This window comes from Pseudopodoces humilis, chromosome 1 (genome assembly GCF_049639895.1).
Source record: "Pseudopodoces humilis isolate 2021_Gansu_Grassland_sample_001 chromosome 1, ASM4963989v1, whole genome shotgun sequence".
Taxonomy (NCBI): domain Eukaryota; kingdom Metazoa; phylum Chordata; class Aves; order Passeriformes; family Paridae; genus Pseudopodoces; species Pseudopodoces humilis.
Genome location: NC_142200.1, coordinates 36177986 through 36202473, shown reverse-complemented (window position 1 = coordinate 36202473; position 24488 = coordinate 36177986). Strand labels below are relative to the sequence as shown.

Genomic DNA, 24488 nt, shown 5'->3' with positions numbered 1-24488 from the left:
ATTTTGAGTGTCTGCTTACACACATTTCATATGGGCTTACTTTTCTTATATGCAAACCATTTGGATGAGTAGTGCTGGGAGCAGGGAAGCCGGATCAGGAAAATCCAAGGACGTAAAACTATCTTGCAATGCAGTCACATCTTGAGTCCATCAGGTTCTGTAAAAGCGAGTAGTGTGAGTGCACAGAGCTGTCAGGCAGCCTGCCCCGGGTGGAATCCGGTTCAGGCACTGCACTACGGCAGGCACTGAACCAGGGATCGCACAGGGAGGGTGTGTTTCCGTGTTTGTTTACAGGCATCTACTTAGAGCTGGGGTTTGAGAGAGAGATGCTCAGCAGAAGCCTGGCAGTAAGCTGTTCTTCCCCCTCCCCCAACCCTTCCATCTTTCCTTGTGCTATTCAAAAGCAGTGTTGAAACTGAGTATTAGACAAAATAGAAATACTTTATAAACTTAATTTAATTGAAAAAAAGATGTCTCAAAAAAAGGGCTTATTTGGAGGTGAAATAAGCTTAGAACAAAGATTCTTATCCTTTTACATGCCAAGAACGGCAATCTGGTAGTTTTTGGAACTGCCCACTTTGTAGAAGTGACATAAAAATGGAATAAAAGCACAGGAGAGGTTGAAGAGAAAGCTTGAACTTGGTCTGTAGTCTTCCAATAGTGAGCAGAATAAGGAAATAGTTGCTGCTGTACGATTCATTCATAGGCAAAGTGAGTGGCAAGAGAGGACTTCTGACTAATGCTGGAAAGAATTAATGCATTGGATAGCTTCATCAAACTGAACAAAAAACATACATTCAGTGAGAAAAAACTAAATAGAAGGTAAAATAATAATTTCATAGCTGCTTCTCCCCCAGTTGTTTTTTTGTTTGGATTTTGATTTTATAATTCGTAATGAAAAGAGCAGGTTCAGGTCATGTGGATGTTTAAGGCTGATTTTAGATGCACAAACATTAAATGAGATTTGTGTCCCTTGTATTATCCTGTAGAAACAAGACATTGTTTTATTTTATTTATTTTATTTTTATTTATTTATTTATTTATTTTATTTATGTTATATTTTAAAAGAAAAAAAATTCATTTTATCGGTTGAAATATGTTTAATTTTTTTCCATATTTTTTCATATTGAATTGTGTGTGTCAATAGTTCTATGAATTTATTTATGAAAAAATTTAGAATTGTTCAAAAGAGGAAAAAAATAATGAATTCTCAGTTATTTTTTATTTATGCTGTATTTGTGTATATGTTTGCTTCAAATTTAAGCTTAATATTTTTTATAAATGTTTATTTTTTTATAAATGTTTATTCACACAGTGCTTAAAACATTCCTGCAGTTTCTATAGGGTATTGAAGACCAGCTCATTGTTTATTAATAAAACCCTTTGCAGTGTTCATGTATTGCTGTCCAATCTTTGCAGGTGCTGAAGAGAAAATTTTGGAAGAGTTTAAAGAAACACACAATGCCGACTCTCCAGATTTTCAGCTCCAGGCAATGATCCAGGCTGCTGGCAAGCTCGTACTGATTGACAAGCTGCTGCCAAAACTGAAGGCTGGTGGCCACAGGGTGCTTATCTTTTCCCAGATGGTGCGCTGCTTGGACATACTGGAAGACTACCTCATTCAAAGACGGTAAGAGCAACAATATAATACAATTATAAATAAACTGTGTCTTCCTCAGTGACCACTGCATTTAATCTGTGAATAATCTATATCGAAAGGGAAGAAATTAAAACAGTATTTTCTATAGTGATCTGACTGTGGGAAAGAACAAACCTGGAGGTTGCAAGTATTGAGGCTTTTCTTTTGGGTGAATACAAAACGACCTCATATGGAGAGCTTTAAACCTCTCAGTTTATCTCTCAGTTAAATGATTTGGTGGCTCTAGAGTTCTTTATTTTAGGCCTAAATTTTTATTAAATTCATTGGAGTGAAAGTCTGTTCTTTACCATGAAAGAGACCAAGTGGTATGTCTTTACTGATGAAGATAGTCTTTTAGTTCATTGTAGTTCTTCTAACCCCATAGTAGCATATTTGTCTTTTGTGTTTTAAACTGCATATTCTTCTAAAGAAGCAATGCCACTGCGCTAAAGCAATCCCTGTAATACATCTATTTTTTAGGTACCCATATGAACGAATTGATGGTCGAGTGAGAGGCAACTTGCGTCAGGCAGCTATTGACAGGTTTTCAAGACCTGATTCTGATAGGTTTGTTTTCCTGCTGTGTACAAGGGCAGGAGGTTTGGGCATTAATCTTACTGCTGCTGATACCTGCATCATTTTTGATTCAGACTGGAACCCCCAGAATGACCTCCAGGTAATATTACAAGAGATGATTTCATTGAAAATTATTCTTTGCCTTTTTACTGTGAAATTTTCTTCACCTGCAAGAGAAATTATCTGTTGTTGCTGTCTAGAAAGCATAGAAAATATTATTTATATTGAAAAATAAACCCCAAACTTTTAAAGTAGGTTCTCTGTATTGATTATTTCAATTCTCTTATCTTCTATTTGTAACCGGTAACTGAATATGTCTTTGTTTCTTCAGGCTCAAGCACGATGTCACAGAATAGGGCAGAGCAAATCAGTGAAAATTTACAGGTTGATAACAAGGAATTCTTACGAAAGGGAAATGTTTGACAAAGCTAGCTTGAAGCTGGGCCTTGATAAGGCTGTGCTACAATCTATGAGTGGAAGAGAAAATGCCACAAATGGGGTAAGGATTAGTTTTTTAAGGTGCATTATCAACAAATGCTATGAACATGTTACACTTTGCTTGCCTGTTTGCATTTTAGCTGGAGAACAGTGCTTTTCAGATGGAGTGTGGCTGATAGTTTGAAGTCGGGTTAAATAAGGGCATTGGCTACATGAACTGGCTCCGCCTATCAATGGCTCGCTTATTGCCAAAAGGGGGCAGGTGGAGTCATGTTCCCTCAATCCTGATCCATTCTCATCATTCCACCCTTTTCATTATGTTGATCGTGGCACTTTATGGAGCTCTTCTAGTTAGTTTTCGCTGGTGTAGCCTTTTTTCTTCAGGACTTTTTTTTTGCCTTAACTTTCCTGTCAGGTTAGTAAGTTAAATCTGCTCCCAGGGGCAGTTTAGCAGTCATCAAAGCTAAAGGGATTCAGTGACAATGAATTATTAAGTTGTTTAAACCACTCACGTAACTTCACCCTGAGAATTTTGTTGTTTGTATTCTTCTTTAAAAGGTGATTTCAGCATGAATGTTTAATTGACTACCACCACATTATCATAGAGTTTCAGTTCTTAAAATGCCAAAGAGGACAATCCATGAGATTGTGCTGTCAGATGAACACATTGGCTGTCAAAAAAACCCAGAACTGTAAGCCCTCTTATGTGTTACAGGTGCAACAGCTGTCTAAAAAAGAAATAGAAGATCTTCTTCGAAAGGGGGCATATGGTGCTCTGATGGATGAGGAAGATGAAGGGTCTAAGTTTTGTGAAGAGGATATCGATCAGATTCTCTTAAGGCGAACGCACACAATTACTATTGAATCTGAAGGAAAAGGCTCAACATTTGCAAAGGTATACAATGACATTCAGAGGAAAATGAATAAAATGTGATCAGAATAGATGGAAGTATATTAAATTGCCTTCTGTGTAAATTTATTTTTTCAGTGTACCTGTCTTTTTACTTTTGCTCTTTACTTTTTACTCTTCCGAAGTATTGTATTTGCTAGTGAAAAACAAGTATTCTTCATAGCATTCAGTTAAGAAATCAATCCATGTGTTTTTACTTTTACTAGGCTAGTTTTGTTGCATCTGGGAACAGGACAGACATTTCTTTGGATGACCCTAATTTCTGGCAGAAGTGGGCAAAGAAAGCTGAGCTGGATATCGATGCTCTAAATGGAAGGGTAAGAGCTTTATAGCTCTTTCTGGCTTTCTAGTTGAAAGCGTTTTTTTGAAGGAAATTGAAGATTTCCCCTCACCCCCTTCCTAAATTTACACATTTTACCGTTCATTTTAGAACAACCTAGTTATTGATACACCAAGGGTAAGGAAGCAAACCAGACTCTACAGTGCAGTCAAAGAGGATGAACTGATGGAGTTTTCAGACCTGGAAAGTGATTCTGAAGAAAAGCCTAGCACAAAGCCCCGTAGGCCTCAGGACAAATCTCAAGGTTATGCAAGAAGTGAATGTTTCAGGGTGGAGAAGAACTTGTTGGTTTATGGGTAAGATGTGCAAATAAAATATACTAATTGGGACTAAAGATCTGAAAATAAATTATATATAGTAAATAACTCATCCTTCTCTTGGACACAAATACTGTCATACTGTATAATGCTTATACATGCCAGTCAGATTATTTTTTGGTTGATATATGTGTAAATTGTGCTTGTATGTGTTACTTAAAGTATCTGACTGTCTCACAGATGGCTATGAGCTTACTGGTAAAATAAGTGGTTTCGTGATGACAGAATATTTGTTTCTGGTTTCTCAGAGTAAAGAATTCTTGAGTTAATGAGTTTTAATCTCTATTTTCTAAGTGTTGAAGACAGTAATAGTGTATTTGTAAAGAACAAAATGTTTTTGAAATCAATAGTCCATCTAGACTTTGTCACCACTTAAATTCAGATATTTGATACTTGATATTTTTCCCTTTGAGTGTGCTAATTTGAATTTCATCACTTTGCAAGCAGGTAGCTATATTTGACTTCTGTGGTGGCCTTCAGAATGACTATCTTTATTTTAGAAATTAGTGTACAACAGTTGCTAGTAATAGGTTTCTGGATCAAAGTAGGAGTGGTTCCTCAAATCCCATGATTGTGGGAATTGGTTGAGTTTCCTATTTGTAGCTTACTGGGACCTTTAGAGTTAAACATATGTACTTTATTAATTAGAGTGTAGTTCAATTGCAGCTTTACGAGCAGTGAACTTATTGCCGGTTCTGTAAAATAAACATTCTTAACTCTTTGGTGCTGGAGGTTGAATTCCCTGACATAACCTGCAAATGCAAAATGCATTATTGGTCCCAAGTTGCTTGATACCAGGAGTTAAATTGAAAGTCACAAATTAAAATACCAGTACCCTGGCTGTTGTATTGAACATATTTTTCTTATAGCTGGGGTCGGTGGACTGACATCCTCTCACATGGGCGCTATAAACGTCAGCTAACAGAGCAAGATGTGGAAACCATCTGCCGGACTATCCTGGTGTATTGTCTTAATCATTACAAAGGGGATGAAAATATCAAAAGTTTCATCTGGGATCTGATCACTCCAACTGCAGATGGGCAAACTCGAGCTTTGGTTAATCATTCCGGTATGTCTACCACAATCAAATAATGATGCTAGTAAATAGGAAAGAATTGCTTCAGTTGTGCTATGTATTTGGTTTAAACTATAGCCATTCTGACATGTCGTAGGATCTTGTCAGATTTTATGAGTAAGGTGGGCTTTGACTTGGCCTGTACTTAAAGGGGAAGTCTCCCTCAGACACTTTGTAGAATGCAGTGCTCTTTCCTTTAAATCAGTTTTAAACAAATACTCTGACATAATTTTTTGCTGGCACCTACTGCTGGATTTAATCTCTTTTAAATTGCCATAAATCAGAAAGCTTGTTTCCTTACGGCCATTTAGATTCATGAGAGTTTTTACAAGAAATATTTATATAACACCATTTTCTGGCTAGCACTCTGAATTTTTGAAATCTTCACACCTAAATTTGCATGAAAGTTTTGGTTGATTTTGTTACTTGCAATTTTCTCTACTGAGTTATGTTGCTGTTCAGTTTTTGGTGGTTGTGTTGCCCTCAAAGTAATGAATACTTAGCTTTAAACGTATGTTTGTAATGTTGTTTAGGGTGAGAGCTTTTCTATTCAGGTTGTGTAAGAAATATTGGGGGGTTTTCTAGGTCTGTCTGCACCAGTGCCCAGAGGGAGGAAAGGGAAGAAAGTAAAAGCCCAGAGTTCACAGCCAATGCTGCAAGACGCCGATTGGCTCACAAGCTGTAATCCAGATGTATTATTTCAAGAAGACAGCTATAGGAAACATCTCAAACATCACTGTAACAAGTAAGTAGTAATAAATGTTTCATTTAGAGGTTTGGGATTTTTTTTTTAACTACATGCTTTTGAAAAGTCCACAACTTCATTTAGATATATTTAATAGAACACAGGGCCATTTAATAGGATGTAAAGGCCATTATTACTTTTTAATTTGGGGATAATCATCTTAACAGGTATCTGGATACTTCTGTAAGCTCTTTATGACAGATCAGCACAGTTCTGAAGAAAATTATTCTCTACTTATTAAATAAGAATGGAATCAGATAAGGGTTTTTTTTTTTTAACATAGAAAGTAAAGACTATATTCCTACACTAAGTCTATTTCACTTGACAATTGGCTATCTTTAAACAAAAGATGTTTGTTTCCTACTTTCTTGTGGAGTCCCTTAGGCTGGTATTAAAAGTTCTCTTCCATAGATGTTGAACTCATATATCCAGTTCTTAGTTTCAGGAGTTTCATGTAGTAGTTCATCTATATGTGGGCATATCTTTTCATTCTTTCTCTCCATTCCTCTCTTGCTCTTCTCAGACTATGCATATATATATATATATAGACAATGAAATAATATATAATAAATATACAGAATATTTATTCTTTCTCCTTTGAGATGAAATTTCTCACCAAACCCTTTTACCTGAATTGATTTGTCCTGATTAGATTTTTGAAATTCTAAACATGCTACTAAACCGAAAGTGTTTGGGGATAAAGGTCATTGTATATAATGTTTTATTGTTTCATGAATGTCCCTTAAGAGCCTTTCTTACATATTTTCTGGCTTTTGTTTTGTAATATCTTATTTTTGTGTCAGCTTTCTTTACCATCTCAGTTTTGGTTACTATATTCTCCATATAGACACTGAACCTTGTCCCAGAAATACCTTGGTTTAGAGCTGGGGATGTGGTTGATTACTTTTGGGATTTTGGGATGTTTGGTTTTGTTTTTAAATTTCTACTCTTCATCATATATATATCATACAGTTGTAATGCAGTGTTACTGAAAGGTCATCGTTACTTTTGTGGTTTGAATATGTATTGTGTCTCATTAATATTGTTTAGTGGAAAGATACTATTGATTTGAAAAGTACCTGTGGGCTGTCAATAGGGGGTGTGATGTGAAGGAGGAAAGGCATTAAGGGGTTTATTAGCTCATTTCCAGATGCTAATCAAGCTTAATTCTTAGCTGATGACAACAGATACTCATAGAATGTTGTTAGTGAGTGCATTTCCAAATAAACTGCTTTCTGATTTTCTGAACAGTTACTCAGGTCTGTTATTACATTTCACTTGCTCTTAAAGTAATAACATTCTTTCCTGTAACATTATTTTAACCTCTCAGGTAACATGTTTTCATTACTTGCTATATCAGTTTGCAGATCTGACTTAAATTAATTTTTTAAATACTGCTTCTTTAATAATACAATAGAACAATTGCAAGGACTGGGAAGACTAGTAAATATGCAAGCATGTTTTCAGTTGCTATCTTTTTACTCCACTTCCCAGATTCACCAGGACTAAATGAATTGTAGAAGCCACATGTTTTTAGCACAGGTAAAATCAAACAGAGGTGGAGCCAGTTAATAATCTGAGTAGTTTCCTTTGAAAGGCGCCAGTTGGATTTGGCTTTTTAACAATTGGTGTCCTTTCTTTAAGTACTGTGTATGCTGGTTTAATGCATAGGACTCCTTAAAGGTGCTAAGAGCCTCTGGTTTTTGGTTTATCTTGGGTTTTATTTCGTGCTTCTCCTCTTTGGCTTGATGTAACAGCTGTTATTGCTTAATACTAAGATGACAGAGACCCTCAACAGCTTATTTACATAGCCACACAGGGAGCAGGGACACCTTACTGGTCCCAGTTACTATGCATACAGAAAGAAGCATGTCTGACATGTTTTGAATTGCAGACATGACCTTCATTCAAATCCCTGCTCTTCCGAGGTTTGATTGAATAACACGTGTGAAACCGGGTATTGCTCCAGTTGCATCTGATCTCTAACAAGGAGCTCTCAAAACTGGTGGTGGTCTAAATTTTTCATGCAAGTGGGTGATCAGATTACTGCTTCCCTGGTCACCCTTGCTGTTCCAGGAGCAACAGCAATTCAACAGTTGCTGTGATGGATTTGGGTACAGTGAGAGGGCAGGCTGAGTAATCTCCGTTTTAGCTGGTACTGGTTTTACTTCATGAACTAGGCAGCAGGGGGTGCCCTGAATTGGGTAAACATAGGAGAGCAGGATTATTTTCAGGTAGATACTTTTTCTATAGAAATGACCTCTTTTCTAGTCTCCTTGAAAAGCCAGTCTGCCATTCTCTCTCCTGCCGGCTTCGAGTGTGACCACAACATCTGACAGTGCTTCCAAAAACGACTGCGGTATTACAGAAATGGGGAAAAATAAACTTGGCAACGAAGATTTTTCACTTCCTTGTAACAGTTAGGTTGTGCGTAGGTAAAATTTAATAGCAGTTTGAACTATAAAGAGTAAAAATAGTTAATATCTCCCAAGGGAAATTGGGGATTATTTTTCCCCCCCATTCTCAGAAGCAAAAAGTTGGATAATCTGAAAAACCTGACATTCCATATTGAGGGTTTATTGTAAGGTAGTAAAACCAGATTTTATATCTCGTTTATTCCTACAACTTCTGATGTGCTTCCAAAAATGGTATTAAGGCAGCAGCTGAGGAAATTTTATGAGATAATGAAGCAGAACAGTTACTGAAAGCCATCTGCTCAGTTGTTTACAAACTTGCTTCAATACTTCAGAGGCAGTGGTAGAGTACGTGTCTAAACTTCACAAGCTGCACTAGGTAGAACTAAATGAAATGCGCTGGGGCCGGGCTGAGCTGGGTCCCTCTCTGTGCAGTGTAAGCAGTTGCCAGGCAGGCCTGTTGGAAGCCAGCAGAAAGCACCACACAGAGGTGATTATGTGCCACCATCTGTCACGCTTCAAGCCTACCATACAGCATGGCTAATCAGCCTTGGCAGGATGATGGATGAACAGCAGCAGCTGCCAAAAGCCACTGTTGGCAAACAGTCCTGAAGTTAAGAACTTTTTCCCCCCTCTGTCTTCCTCTCCAGGGTCCTGCTGCGTGTCCGCATGCTCTACTATCTACGACAAGAAGTTATAGGGGACCAAGCAGACAAGATCTTAGAGGGTGCTGACTCAAGGTTAGTGCAAGTGTAGGTTTATTTTTTTGCTTTATGACTCTGGCTTTTGTAAAGTACATGTACTGTAATAATGCAGCGTTTAAAGGTGGTCACACTTTATCACTTATATGTCTGCTCTCAAGCAGCCTTACTTTTTTATCAAGTGCTGTGGGTAATTTTCTTGGGGGAGAAAACGATGTGGGAAATGACAGAAGGGGATTTGCTGTTCTGCTAATATTGAGGGATTATTCTATCTGAATTAAAAAAATTAAAAAAATACTAAGACCTTAAATGAATCATATTTAGATAACCATTTGACTCCCAATATAGCCTAATGTTGGGGGGGTGGTGTTTGTTGGGGCTTTTTTGATTGATTAATTATTTTTTGTTGTTTGTTTGTTTAATAATCCTAATTATTTCTTAGGGTATCTCAATTTCTGTATTGGGTTTTGGGGTGGTTTTCTAGCTCAAAATTTATATTTACAGAACACCATAAACCAATTGGGTTTTTTAGGCTTTTTTTGTTTGTTTGTTTGTTTTGTTTTGGGTTGTTTTAATCAAAATACCTTTGAGAATGTTTATAATGCTGTCTTCACAGTGAAGTAGATATATGGATACCTGAGCCATTCCATGCTGAAGTTCCTGCGGACTGGTGGGATAAGGAGGCAGATAAATCCCTTTTAATTGGAGTATTTAAACACGGTAAGTGGTGTCTCACTCAACAAAACTCAGTAGTAAAGCTTTCAGTGTGTAGGACTGTTCAGTCATAATATTAACAAGTATTGTTCCAAAGAACTGTTGGCTTGTATCTCCCTTTTTTCTTGACTGCATTAAAAACCTAATATGAGCTGTAAATATCAGATGCTGTTTTTAAATGTTTGCAGAACATTTGAGAAGAAAACATTACTTTCTTGGCTGTAAATAAAACAAAGCCATATTTGTTTAAATAATAGCCAAATAGTAGGATAGATCTCCATAAACTTTGCTTCCAGCACTGCTTCACTTGCTAACTCTGCCAACCAGTGTCAAAGTGGACGGTGGGCTTAACCTCTGCTATTAATCTGTACAAGTGCCTCCTGGGCTTTGTTCCAAGCAATATTTCACAAATGTCAGTGTTGAGAACTCCCGGCTCCCTTGAGTGGGATGCAGCCTTGTTAACTTTGAAAGGCTGGGGATGCAGAGCTGGCATGATATATACAGTGAGCGATTCCTGATTATAATCCCAATTCTCTGGAGGTCGCAGAGGTATTCTCAGCAGCCCAGCCTGACTAAAGGGGAGAATGATGGCTTATAAAACCTTTCATGATTACAGTTTGGCTTGAGGCTCTACAGCAGTTAGGAGCAGTGTGTTGTAGTACAAATCCTAATTGAATTGTGCTGTTCTGCCTATGTACAGCAGCTCTGTGTTGTGGGCTCAGCTGAGGCAAGTCTAGTCTAAAAATCATTTTCCTGCAGTGCACTGTTGGGATCTGCCATTTTCCATCTAGTCAACTTGGGCAGTAAAAAAGCAAACAGCAGTTTGAAAACCATAGAGAGAACAGTGTCATCTTACTGACATGCATCATCCTAAACCTAATAAGACAGGTTCGTTGGCCTTACGTATAACCCATGTATGCAGCATTTTTGCAGCCTATATTGAGGGTTCCAGCCGGGCTGGAGCTATTGAAAATACGTGTGTGTGTGTGTGTGTGTGTGTGTCTGTGCACTTCCATTTGCGTCTGCGTGTTTCCCACTGGCGAGTATTGAATGTCAAGAACCATTGTGAAAATCATATAGCAAACTTAAAGAAGTTTTTCACTTGTGAAAGATTTTTACTTTATTTTTTGACAACATGAAATTTGATGCTTTCTTCATTGTCTTATATGGGTTAACATTATTGATGGGAAAATGTTTCTGTGCTGTTGGAATTTACCAACCTGAACAATTTTTTTACATGAATTAAATGTTTCCAGCATGGCGACAGCTCCTTTGTTTTATTTAAAGCTAAATTAATGAATCCAGAAAATTGTACTTCTACTGGCTAGACCTGTTCTATTCACAGCTGGTCATAGCTTTTAAAAAAGCATTTGTCTCCCACTCTGCACGCAGGTTATGAGAAGTACAATTCTATGAGAGCTGACCCAGCACTGTGCTTTCTGGAACGGGTTGGCATGCCTGATGCAAAGGCCATAGCTGCTGAACAGAGAGGGACAGACATGTTAGCAGATGGCGGTGATGGGTAAGGAGGACATGAAAAAATTAATAAACTTTATCAACATTGTATATGTTGGCATGGGTTCATATGTCATATTATACTTACATGTTGCCTGAGGATATGAAGTGATCGTATGATGTAGAAAGTACATAGATTTGTTTACACAGTTGAGCATGAAATACAAATGTGTAACTTGGTACACCATACTGATGGCTTTTGTAGCTTTTTTGCTTTTGCCCAGAATATCATCCCTTTCTCAAAACCAATATTTTTCTTGAAAATATTTTTAAAATATTTTATAGGGGTGAATTTGACAGAGAGGATGAAGATCCAGAATATAAGCCAACCAGAACTCCTTTCAAGGATGAAATTGATGTAAGGACTCCTAGTTTTCTGTAATTATAAATATGTACAATTATAATTGATTCTCCATATTTATTTTAATGTGTGTTTTTTAAGTTTGAGCAGTACCAGATAAACACATCTTACAAAGATTGTTTGCTGCTGTGTTTGAGAGATGACATATTTTTCTTTTCAAATTATGACATATGGTCAAAACTGAAAACTAAAATAACTTCTGTCTTCTCCCCAAGGAATTCGCCAACTCACCTCCAGAAGACAAAGAGGAGTCCATAGAATTACACCCAAGTAAGACTATAGCAAATAAAATTAAAAGGGCAAAAAGGGATCGTTTAGTAAGAGGTGGACTGTTTATATTAGCACATGAGGGGATAGGAGATGTTTTGGGACAATATCACAGAAAGCTTTTTGCTGCCAAATCTCTCCATGCTTCACATTCTTCAAAACAATTGCATACTCTCTTTGAATAATCCACGCTATGGTTCTCTGGATTTCTAATTACATTGGAGAAACCATGATGATAAAGACCGGATGTTTCATAATACAGTCGTTGATGGTTTTGCCGAGATAATCTTGGAAGTTACAAATACATTGTTTCCTCAGTATGGAGGAAAACTGCCAAGTTTAAGTGAGAATAATAAAGTGGGAAATGATAACTATAGGTGTTTCCTCAGAGGCAGAATGATCTTCTTAGTAATGTATTTAAAGATGCATACATTAATTCAAATACTTAGTGTTCATAATATCTTTACATTCATAACATTGAATCATAGTGCTTGATGGTTATCTCAAAATGCTTCACAAGCATTTCTGAGTTCTTAGAGTTGGATGGTTTGAGTCTATTTTTTTATCTCTTACCAATAGCTATCCTATTTCTAATCCACTATGCACCAGTATTACAGGCACACGTTCTTACCTGATAAAACAGGAATCCAGTTATAGCCATAGAAACTTTGAAATTTTTAGTGTTGGTTTTGCAGTGCAAATACTTCTCTGTTCTCTAGACAAGCACAGTGAAAGCAACGCTGAGTTAGGGCAACTCTACTGGCCCAACACTTCAACCCTGACTACCCGTCTGCGTCGCCTCATTACTGCCTATCAGCGCAGCTATAAAAGGCAACAAATGAGGCAAGAGGCGCTAATGAAGACTGACCGCAGGAGACGACGGCCTCGAGAAGAAGTGAGGGCACTGGAGGCAGAAAGGGAAGCTATAATAACTGAGAAACGACAAAAGTGAGTTTCCTGGTGATATCTTACTTTAAATCTTATTTGAGCTTGTGTGTCACCCATACTGCTCTTTTGTTTTGAAAGAATAAACTCAGGGGGTTTCAGGGCTTCTAAACATGTTTGGACTGTTATCTATCCAGTGGCCTCACTTCTCTTGCTTCTTCCTTGACTAGATGGACAAGAAGAGAAGAAGCTGATTTTTATCGTGTGGTGTCTACTTTTGGAGTTATTTTTGATCCTGTAAAACATCAGTTTGAGTGGAATCAGTTCAGAGCATTTGCCAGGCTTGACAAAAAGTCTGATGAAAGCTTGGAAAAGTATTTTAATGGCTTTGTGAATATGTGTAGACGAGTGTGCCGAATGCCAGTCAAACCAGATGATGGTAAGTTTTAACTGACTCTGGAAATCATCATGAATCTTGTGAGATTGTTGAAACTTCATGCCCAGGTGTAATTATTTTGAAATGGGTGTGCATTCAGTCCATGCTAAAGAGTACAACTTGGTGTCCTTGCAGAACCTCCTGATCTTTCCACGCTGATTGAGCCGATCACAGAGGAGCGTGCTTCTAGAACTTTATATCGCATCGAGCTGCTGCGCAAGATCCGGGAACAGGTTCTTCATCACCCGCAGCTGGGGGAGAGGCTAAAGCTTTGCCAGCCAAGTCTGGACCTGCCAGAGTGGTGGGAGTGTGGTAAACATGATAAAGACTTACTGATTGGTGCTGCTAAACATGGAGTCAGTAGGACAGATTATCACATTCTGAATGATCCTGAACTCTCTTTTCTTGAAGCTCACAAAAACTTTGCTCAAAACAGAGGGACAGGTAATGCAAATACTGTCTCTTCTGTAAACCCTCTGGGTGCTGGCTGCAGTCAAACACCCCCAATTGTCCCATCCACACCAGTACAAGAAGAAAAGACTACAGAACAAACAGAGTCTAAAATTGAAGGGTCTGAAAATCCAGCAGCCAAAGAAAAGTCTGAAATCAAAGAGGAGACAGATACTACAGATAAGGACACTAAACCAGACTGTGATGCTGAGGCTGAGCCTGGCTCTGTTAAATGTGAACTGAAAGACATAGAAATGAGTACAGATGTAGATCCAAAATCTATTTCTGAGAAAGGTTCAGAAGAAGATGAAGAGGAGAAACTGGAAGATGATGATAAATCAGAAGAATCCTCCCAACCTGAAGGTAATACATTGGTCAGATCAGTTCACTGTGCTTAGCACAAGCTCCACAGCTGTTGTAGCTTGTGCCAGCTGGTAAGTGGCACACAGGGTGCCATTATGGACTATGGGATGGGCTACATGTAGCAGTTCCTCTGCCCTTCCACATATCAGGTGGCTAAATAAGCTTTCATAAGAACCATCCAGCATCAGCGGGGTATTCCCCCACAAGGGATGATTTCCAGGATAGCTCACTGAGCCAATAAGCATGGTCTCTGTGCCAAATGTGGAAGGCTGGGGCTCTGCTGTAGTAATTACTGAACAAATGCCCGAGTTAGAAACGTTGTGTCAAACCTGGTTGCCTTAGCCTATCTAGCTGAGTGGACACTGGATGTTAATGCCTGGTTGTCATTGTTATTCAGCAGGAGCAGTTTCTCAGGGTAAGAATTTTGATGAAGAAAGCAATGCTTCTATGAGTACTGCAAGGGATGAAACTCGCGATGGATTCTACATGGAAGATGGGGATCCCTCTGTGGTACAGCTGCTTCATGAGAGAACATTTGCCTTCTCATTCTGGCCTAAGGTTGGTTAGGAGTAGAAAGATATGTGTCTCTTTTAATTTAAGAAAAATATGAGAAAAGTGTTTGCAAAGTAATAGTGAGCTTTGTGTGAATGATTTGTGGAATGGCACTTTTTCCTTCAAGCTCATATAAACTAGCAGTGGAAATGAAAGAAATTGCTCTTTTTTTGTAAAATAGTGTCATTTAGTAAAGCAATGGACTGCTGGCAGGCATGAGTTCTTCATAAGGGTCCATAACTTTTTGTCAGCAGTACTACCTCTTGCACCACTGTACTGTTTTGAATTAGGAATTATCCCTGCAGAGCAATCTGCAGAATTGAGAGCAGAGACTTTCAAAGATCACCTTTTTATTTTGGGGTGAGGAGATTGTAGGGAAGAGTTTTGGCGACCTACATGATCTAAGCCATTATGTAATGTTGACAGATGTAATTGTATTAAGGTATCCTGCAAACATAAGCAGCAATTTTAGATAGGATAAAGCTGTATCTTATTTTGGTAACTATGCAGAAAATTATCTAGTATAAAACATTTTTAAAAATACAAAACTAACATTGTAATAAAGCCATACTTAATTTAGTACTCTCCTTTGCAGCAAGGGGACAGAGAAAAATAAAGTAGTAATAGTCTTAAGCTTACTAATCACCATAACAGGGCCATCTGGTTGGGGCAGGGAGGGGGAAGGGGGTAGCAGGGCAAGAGGACCTTGCTCTTAATAGGCTTATTTCTGGGGAAAGCAAGCAGACTGTTGCAGCTGCTGAGATTTGCTAGTGGCTTTTGCACTGTTTTGCTGTTCAGAAAACCAACTGATGCTCATATTCCCTAACCAGCAGTATTTCTTAGAGTTCCAAAGTTTCTACTACTTCAGTCAGGCTAGTGCAGAATGTGCTTGAATACAGAAATAGAAAAAAATCAACTAATGTCTATCTTCTCAGCTTTCAGCAAGTGTTTTGGAAACATGGGCTAAAATCTTATTCCAGTCATAGTGTGAAAGTAGAACAGAAAATGCTTCGTCTGTATAGGTTCAGCATAAGTAGACTAATAAACATAATTAGAGATTTTTAGTGTACACGCTTCAGTGAAATTTGAAGTGATAATGGGCGTGGAATGAAAATTGACATTCATTAGATGTCCCTAGGTTGGTGCCCGTTTCATAATGTTGAACTTTATTAATAGTGACGCTAATGAGGATCCACTTCCTAGGACAGAATTGCAGATCCAGCCTCTTGGATCTTGAGAACTGCAGCTTTAAGATACTGATTGATAAGATGTGTTTATTTTCCCTTCCTAACTGTTGATGTTGCTAACTACTGAAGTTTGGTAAAACAACAGTGAGCTTCTATTAAATTTTTCAATTACTGCATTGTCTGTCATACAGAAAACTTGGTCTGTCTTTTTTCCTTCCCCTCACAATATAAATGCAGCTTTTAAATCCTATTAAAGTTTTATTCTACAAAATTGTGTTAGCTTATTGCAAAGTGATCAGTTTATTCCTAACATGCAAGAATAGTTGTTTCTGAATGTCTTCCTTAAGCTCTGGATAGTGGACTGTGTCATAAGACTCATCTGAGTTTAAAAGGTGACGTTTACACTTTTCCTTCATGCAGGACCGAGTAATGATCAACCGATTAGACAACATCTGTGAGGCAGTGCTGAAAGGGAAGTGGCCAGTAAATAGGCGCCAGATGTTTGATTTCCAGGGGCTCATACCTGGGTACACTCCAACAGCTGTGGACAGCCCTCTACAGAAAAGGAGCTTTGCAGAGCTCTCCATGGTTGGTCAAGCCAGTGTCAGTGGCAGTGAAGATCTCACTGCTTCTCCTCAGTTATCAAAGGCAAGGCTGCAGCATTCTCTTTTTTTACATAAAACATTTTATCTTGCATGAGCTTCTCTTGAATAATAGAAAATAAAGTAGCATGAATAAAAGTGGAAAAACACAAAAGTGTTTCTTTGAATAAAATGAAGGCTTTGTTTTCAGAGTTATATGTTTGGAGCTTTATTTTAAACTCAGCATAGCAAGCAGAGCTTTGCTAATGTTTGGAAATGCTCATTTTTTTTATTAGGAAGATGCACTCAATTTATCAGTTCCACGTCAGAGGAGGAGGAGACGAAGAAAGATTGAAATTGAGGCTGAGAGAGCTGCCAAAAGGAGAAATCTTATGGAAATGGTTGCCCAGTTACGCGAGTCTCAGGTGGTCTCAGAAAATGGACAAGAAAAGGTTGTAGATTTATCAAAGGCCTCACGAGAGGCAACAAGTTCTACCTCAAATTTTTCATCTGTTACTTCAAAGTTTATCTTGCCTAATGTCTCCACACCCGTGTCTGATGCCTTTAAAACTCAAATGGAGCTGCTGCAAGCAGGTCTTTCACGCACACCCACAAGGCATCTACTAAATGGCTCTTTAATAGATGGAGAACCACCCATGAAGAGGAGGAGAGGAAGGAGGAAAAATGTAGAAGGGCTTGATCTGTTATTTATGAGCAACAAACGGACATCATTGACTGTAGTAAGACCACAACCTTTTTCCTTTTGTCTCATATTTGTTCTTCTGTCTGTGGTATTTCCTGAATGTGTTTTAAGTCTTATTATACTCTGCCTAATAGAAACATACAGTTTTTGCTCAACCAGGTTTTTCCTTTGTTTGGAGCTGTTAATTCTTTTTGAACCAAACAAAATGTGCACATCAAGATTTTACTCTAGCAAATCATAGCTGAGTTTTAGGAAGCTTGTACTTTCAAAATTAATTACTTTTTTTTTTTTACAAGATATATTTCTAACAATATACGTTTTGAGGCTTAAGTATGTTTTTCTTGATGTGTTGAAAAGTGTGTGTCTTGAAGAATATTGGAGGACATTTACTGGAAATGCAAAAGAATCACTTTGCCTTTAGCACTATGTTCTTTATTGTTCACTGATGCTGAATTTTCAAAATTCCCTGATGCAATGACAGTACTTTTTGTAGTATGAGTATTTAAACCCCATTAACTCTTGTGTATGCAAAATCTTGAACACTTCACGTCAGTCAGTCCCTGAGATTACTTCTCCAGCTGTTCCTGTGAAGGGAAAACTAATAGAGATGTGATTGTTTTCAGGAGGATGCAGAAGTGACCAAAGCTTTTGAAGAAGATATGGAAGCCCTACCAGCAAGGAACATTCCATCTCCTGGTCAATTAGACCCAGACACTCGAATCCCTGTAATCAATCTAGAGGATGGGACCAGGCTGGTGGGAGAGGATGCCCCGAAAAACAAGGATCTAGTTGAATGGCTTAAGTTGCATCCTACTTACACAGTAGATATGCCAAGTTATGTACCAGTAAGTATGTGATTCTAAAAGTGTTGTTCTATTGTGTTAATACAAAAGTTAGTTTTGCAGATATCAGACTGAATTTCCTCACATTGGGCATAGTCATTCAATTTTGTGGCTTGCTTTTCAACAGAAGTTTTCTCTTTATCCACCATTCCTATTTTATCCACACCCAAGTGACATTGGGGTGTTCGATATGCTTTTCCTTTCTTAATATTTGTATATAACAGCATGTTAGAACCGTGTTTGTCAAGTCCTGCAGAATTTCTTTGTCTGATACAAAAAAAAATTCTTCTTGTGTAATCTGAGAGTAAAATAATGGATCCCTTCTTAAAATTGTTGTTAAAAGGGGTACCGTGATTGGTAATATTTGAAGAAACGAAAAACTAAAAAGCAATAAATTTCTCTTCTTTCCAGAAGAGTGCAGATGTGCTGTTTTCCCCATTTCAGAAGCCGAAACAAAAACGACACAGATGTCGAAACCCTAATAAACTGGATATAAACACCTTGACAGGAGAAGAAAGGGTACCTGTTGTAAATAAACGAAATGGGAAGAAGGTAAATATTAAGTTACTTCAGTTGAGGTCTTTAATAATGTCTTTGCATGTGGAAAGCAGGTTTTCTACTCCAAGCTTTCTCTTTAAAAGTTTAGTAATTTGGCACCAACAGTTTTTCTTACTGGACTGTGCCACCTGGTTCCTTTAATTCCTTCTTTGCTCCTCTGATAAGTTCATATTAATCACCTGAGTGAATAACTCTCACTTATTGAACCGATATAGCACACTTTGTCCTTAGATACAAAATTTATTACCAGACCTGCCTAAGCTGCAGCACTTTACTGTTTTTTTAAAAACATGATTTTATCACTAGCTGGTTTCCGTGTAGTTTTCCACAGTAAAAACTGAGTCTTTGCTGCTGTCCTTCAGAGAAGAAAGTGTGCAAATAGAAAATATCCATATAAGAAGTTGTTTGGTTTTGTTGTTGCGTTTTTGTTAAAGTCATAACCTTATCTTTTGCATTAGATGGGTGGAGCTATGGCCCCTCCAATGAAGGACTTGCCAAGATGGCTGGAAGAAAATCCTGAGTTTGCAGTTGCTCCAGATTGGACTGATATTGTTAAACAGTCTGTAAGTGAAACTCTCTTTGCATGCGTCACTGTAGGTTATAGCACAGAAAAGTTGAAGGCTCTGTAAATTGATTATTAAGTCTTTATCTCATAGCTGGTTTTGAAAAAATTGTGGTGTCTGGGTAGGAGTTACCCAGCCTGGGGGGGAGTTGTGATAGGAGGCTGCTGCCGAATGGCATTGGAATACACTTGAAAAATCAGCTATAGTTCAAGCAGCCTTCAGCATTTGTTTTGCATTATTTTTTCTAGCAAGTAGCAATCCTTAAAAAGCACATTACAGTAGTAATTAGTACATTAGGTACTACTAAGAAAATATTTGTCATGTTCGTAACAGAAATACACTTAATTGTCTCATTATCCAGCAGCATAAAAGAAATAGGTTTTCTACCTTTTATTTTACAACACATGTTTGAAAATAAAAGGTAAAATTCTTTAAGTACTCAATTTAATAGAATATTACTATTCTGAAACTCAGTACAAATTATGAAGGTATAAACTTGTAACTGCAGCATATCAGGGTGGGTTTTTTTAATGAAGTTAGAGTTTTCAGCATGTATTATTTTACTGTTGTGTTTAAATATAAAAAAATCTGCGATCTTGATTTCTTCAGCTTTCTTTACTTTTCTACTGCCATTCATTACGGTACTAATCTAGTCACCATTTGCCAGGGTGAAAAAAACAAACCACTTTTGGAGTATGCTGAAATCCCTTCTGTTTCTTCTATCGTCATCAGTTAACTGCTGAAAGCTAAAAAAGCCAGCCAAGGATAAAGCTTGTTTTTTCACCTTCCCTTTTTAGGGTTTTGTTCCGGAGTCCATGTTTGACCGTCTTCTCACTGGACCTGTTGTGAGGGAGGAAGGAGCAAGCAGAAGAGGAAGAAGGCCAAAAAGTGAAATTGCCAAAGCAGCTGCAGCAGCTGCTGCTGTAGCATCAACTTCGGGAATCAACCCACTACTAATGAACAGTCTGTTTGCTGGAATGGACCTCACAAGCCTCCAGAACCTACAGAACCTGCAGTCTCTCCAGCTCGCAGGCCTTATGGGCTTTCCACCAGGGCTAGCAACAGCTGCTGCTGCTGGAGGGGACGCTAAAAATCCGGCTGCCATGTTGCCTCTGATGTTGCCAGGGATGGCAGGACTGCCCAATATGTTTGGACTAAGTGGATTGTTGAATAACCCAATAACGGCTACTACTGGAAATGCCACTACTGCTTCCGGTCAAGGAGAGACTGAGGATGGCGCTTCAAAAGCTGAAGAGAAGAAAAATGAGAATGAAGAGGAGAACAAAGACTCTGAGAAAAGCACAGACACTGTTTCTGCTACTGACTCTGCGAATGGATCTGTCAGTGCTGCTACTGCGGCGACTACCGCCACTGCCACCACTACTACCACCACCAACACTGGATTGCCCACAAACCCTCTGGCCTTCAATCCTTTCCTGCTGTCTACCATGGCTCCTGGCCTCTTCTATCCATCTATGTTTCTACCTCCAGGACTGGGAGGATTGACTCTGCCCGGTTTCCCAGCACTAGCAGGACTTCAGAACGCAGTGGGCTCCAATGAAGAGAAGGCTACTGACAAAACTGAAGGAGCTGCCTTTAAAGATGAAGAAAATCTTGAAGGCAGTGATGCAGAGGAGAGCCTTGATAAAACTGCAGATTCCTCCGTTTTAGAAGATGAAATAGCACAGGGTGAAGAATTAGACTCACTTGATGGGGGGGAAGAAATAGAAAACAATGAAAACGATGAATAACCAGTACCAGTTACAGTTAAAGTGTTTTAAACTTTTGACAAGTGGTAGTCCTACTGTTTACACTCACAGTTAATGTCCATACTTAGTTTTTATAAGCTGTTCTGTAACATAGTGTAGCAAAAAAAAAAAGTTCAAGTCATGTTATACAGATGTGTCAAAAGGTATCTTGGTCATTAAGTATTGTGCAGTGCATTATTTATTATCCCTAGGAGAGATGAAATTTGAGAGGTGATCATGTCTTTTTAAGGAAATTGACATAATGCTCTGCTTTTTTTTTCTTTTGGTACCATTGGTATTATGAATTAAGCAGCAATTTGTAATCAAGTGGCACTAATAGAAGGAAGTGCTGCTTAAAGGAAGGATGAAGTTATATATTTAATTTTTTTCTTATTTTTTTCTTTTTTATTTTCTTTTTTTTTTCTTTGCTGTGAAGGTCAAGATGGAATTTACCATACATATCGTACTCGCGCTTCATTTTGACTGTATGGGAGTTCACCCGCTCACATGCGCGCACACACCCACACACACACTCTCTCTCTGACAATCTTCATGATAGTGTGAATGTCTCTGTCTTGAGACGCAGCAATAATAAGGCAGCTGTTGAATGTGAAGAGTACCTTTTGGAAATTAACCCGCGGAGAAGGTTCTTACAGGATAAAGCTACAGTTTAATCGTCTCGTGATCTTGTAATGCACTGGTATAAACAAAAAAGAAAAAAAATCAGGTACCTTTTTTAAATTAAAGGACTTTGTTACTTTAGCCACAAAGCTAAACAGCATTACCTCAACTCTAAACTAGCCTTGAAGTTTACAGACATGACTTTGTAAATGTATTGTTTTTCTTTGTTGTGATGTCTTTTTGTTTTTTTTTTTCTTTGGAAACTGCTATCATGTAAGATAAGATGTAAATTGCTGCCAACTGTAGTAATGATGCTTTTAATAAAAGTGACCCATGATATGCAGAGATGTAATTATAGAATGTAGTGCTTAGGGACATCAAAACTGGTGTTCACTTTCTGTATTTGTATTTGTGGCTTTTTTATAGCATTTTCCTGCTATATTCTTTATAGGTTAGTGGCTGTAAATGCTGAACTGATCGTCTTCAGGGGACTAGGCAGGAAGAGAAACCTTGAATTGCCTTCATATTTTCCACTCTAAGTAACTCTACAGAAATGCACGCTAAAATCTCTACTTTACTCTTTCAAAGGGGCATGAGAGACTGAGAATACTTTAAATGTGTTCAGCATGTGATAATGTGGTACACTAAAGAACAAAAGGGCAAAAGAAAAATGAGGCTTTAATAGGCACAATATCTAGGTCATTTATCCTTGGTTAATGGGTAGAAAAACACAATGCTGTAGTGACAGCAAGGGATACAAAGGCTCTGTGGTATCCTGTAGACCAGAGCTTGTGATGCCAGAAACCACTGTGTCAAACAACCTACATGAAACTAAAACTGACCCACTTTTTATAAAAACCAGTGTCTCTTCTGGAGAGCTACCGATTTGTACCCTTTTGTGACCTTTTGATATTCGAGATAATGTACCATTTGAGAACTTCTGTTTTCACGGTGTTGTCACCTTGACACACACATACACAACGAGCTCCAGAGTGAGGATAAAAGGTTAGATTTTCAGTGGAGTACATGAAAAATTAGCTATTTCAGTAGCCAGCTGTGGGTGGACCCCTGTCTTTAGGACTGATATTATCCGTGCTTTTGGAATGCTGGAGAGCTGCAAACCTCACTCTCATGTACACTGTGAATTTGCACGAGAGCTCAAACGGGCAAGTATTGCAAGGCTGAAATTTGGTCCCCAGGGGGATATATGAAAAGGGGTGAACTTGGCTTGAAAAGGATATTTCATGGACGATGAAAGTAGATGAGAAATGAAGGCTTAGGAAGTGATTTTTGTGTGAATGAATCACAGGCACACACTGATGAAATGAATAGATGTCAGGATGTCTTGTACTGCCACTTAAATAGATCATAGGGAGTTAATGAAGGTCAGGAAGGATTCCCCCTACACGGACATCACTGAATGGTTGATGAGGTGTGTTATTCCTGCCTCTTTCTAAAACATCACACGTAGACCGTGGCGAAAAGTGAGAGGCTGAAAGCAAAGGCACATTAACTTGGGCAGGTGTGTTGCATACTCTGTTGAATTAATTTGAACTGTTTTTTAAGTTGCTATTAAATGCCTTGTCTTATTTTTTTTTCCTACATATAGAAGTCCCACTGTAAGAGTTTGTAGGTGCTTCCCATTGTGTGCATTCCACACAAGGTACCAAATAGCGAGTTTTAATTCAGTTTTATAATTTCCAGAAAAGATTTACACAGACTAATGATATCCCTTGGGAGAACCCTTTTTAATTGGCAAGACTAGAAATTATTTTGTTAAATGCCATAATAAGACCCTTTCTCCTCTGTCAAAATGGGGAAGTTCTGTTAACTTCTATTTTTGCCTATAGGCTTTTGACATGGAAACGTCCAACTCATGATGTAGGTTGTCCAAGTGACAAATGAGTGAATCTTACCCCTAGTACAAGCATCTTCCATGATGACATTACTCATCTGCCTTTCCTACTCAAACAATAAAAAAAATTTTAAAAAAATAGCAAAACTGGAGAATTGTTTCAACAGAACAAATGCCATGGGAATGGGAGAGCCTCCATGCTCTGTGCTTTCCAAACAGCCTTGCTTCCTAGAAGCCAAACAGACCCCTCACCTGTTGGAAAGGTGGTGATATTTGATTTTGGAAGGGATATGGGCCCCTGGTATGAAAAATGAAGTGGGGGGATTGCCATCTAATGTCCGAGAAATGTATTACATGAAAATATGAAGGTTTTTCTTTGATTTGACAGAGTTTTTACATGTTAATTATTGCAAAGATTCTTACGGAATTATAAAAGTGTGTCTAAATGAATAAAAGCTTACGTGAGTAAGATGCATAGATCAGAAACTATTCTGCACTTGATTCACATTTGGAGCACCCTTTCTGTCTCATGATGAGGAGCCTTTTGTTTGCCACCAATCATTTTTTGCTGGGCCTTCTAATGGCCATGGAAATGTTAATGGGGTTATCAAGGAATATAAATTACTTTCTGTGTTGCTTTCAAAAAGAAAGTACCTGTGTCAAAGTACAGCAGTGGTGTGCATGCTAACAGCCTGTTCTGGGTGCATGGTGTGCAATCCCGCCATTGGAAAACAGAACAACAACAAATCTGCTCAGGCTACTTCAGACACAATTTTTAATAAGGGGACTATAAAGCAAAACCAGTTCAAGTGTGAGTCTTGAAAACTGTTGCTGATGAAATAGTGGACAAATTCCTAAACTAGTCACAGGTTTTTTCAGTCAGCTTCAGTCTCTTGTTTGGTATTGATGTCAAATATCAAAGTGTATTGTTTATAGGAATTGCACACTTCTATTGAGGACCTTTGCTACTGGGCACTTCCTCATTTGAGAAGGGCTTAAGATTGAGGGGAGGGAGGGGTATTCAATTGTATTTTTAGTATTAAGTTTCCCATTAGTTTTTGTGAACACAACTGTTTGGGATGTTTTAAGACTTCTGTTGCTTCTGTACCGTGTGTTTCAGCTGCCTCTGAAT

The 24488-nt window shown here is 38.2% G+C and overlaps 1 protein-coding gene across 5 annotated transcripts in view; it reads left to right on the top strand.

The window, feature by feature from the left end:
• Nucleotides 1-23831, top strand: part of CHD7 (chromodomain helicase DNA binding protein 7) — a 133050-nt gene extending 109219 nt beyond the window's left edge. For 3 of the 5 annotated variants that reach the window (XM_088066073.1, XM_014255236.2, XM_014255228.2), the window contains 23 exons: nucleotides 1420-1630; nucleotides 2120-2315; nucleotides 2547-2714; nucleotides 3369-3548; nucleotides 3770-3880; nucleotides 3994-4199; nucleotides 5090-5289; nucleotides 5881-6040; nucleotides 9105-9194; nucleotides 9772-9875; nucleotides 11262-11391; nucleotides 11670-11742; nucleotides 11961-12015; nucleotides 12732-12960; nucleotides 13128-13336; nucleotides 13469-14146; nucleotides 14544-14704; nucleotides 16306-16533; nucleotides 16763-17206; nucleotides 17793-18014; nucleotides 18423-18563; nucleotides 19028-19132; nucleotides 19930-23831. In XM_088066073.1, the coding sequence (XP_087922199.1) occupies nucleotides 1420-1630; nucleotides 2120-2315; nucleotides 2547-2714; nucleotides 3369-3548; nucleotides 3770-3880; nucleotides 3994-4199; nucleotides 5090-5289; nucleotides 5881-6040; nucleotides 9105-9194; nucleotides 9772-9875; nucleotides 11262-11391; nucleotides 11670-11742; nucleotides 11961-12015; nucleotides 12732-12960; nucleotides 13128-13336; nucleotides 13469-14146; nucleotides 14544-14704; nucleotides 16306-16533; nucleotides 16763-17206; nucleotides 17793-18014; nucleotides 18423-18563; nucleotides 19028-19132; nucleotides 19930-20883 (5255 nt within the window). In that variant the 3' untranslated portion in view covers nucleotides 20884-23831. The remainder of the gene's footprint in view (nucleotides 1-1419; nucleotides 1631-2119; nucleotides 2316-2546; nucleotides 2715-3368; nucleotides 3549-3769; nucleotides 3881-3993; nucleotides 4200-5089; nucleotides 5290-5880; nucleotides 6041-9104; nucleotides 9195-9771; nucleotides 9876-11261; nucleotides 11392-11669; nucleotides 11743-11960; nucleotides 12016-12731; nucleotides 12961-13127; nucleotides 13337-13468; nucleotides 14147-14543; nucleotides 14705-16305; nucleotides 16534-16762; nucleotides 17207-17792; nucleotides 18015-18422; nucleotides 18564-19027; nucleotides 19133-19929) is intronic. The other 2 variants (XM_088066091.1, XM_088066082.1) reach the window with 2 other exon arrangements.
• The last annotated feature ends 657 nt before the right edge of the window (nucleotides 23832-24488 follow it).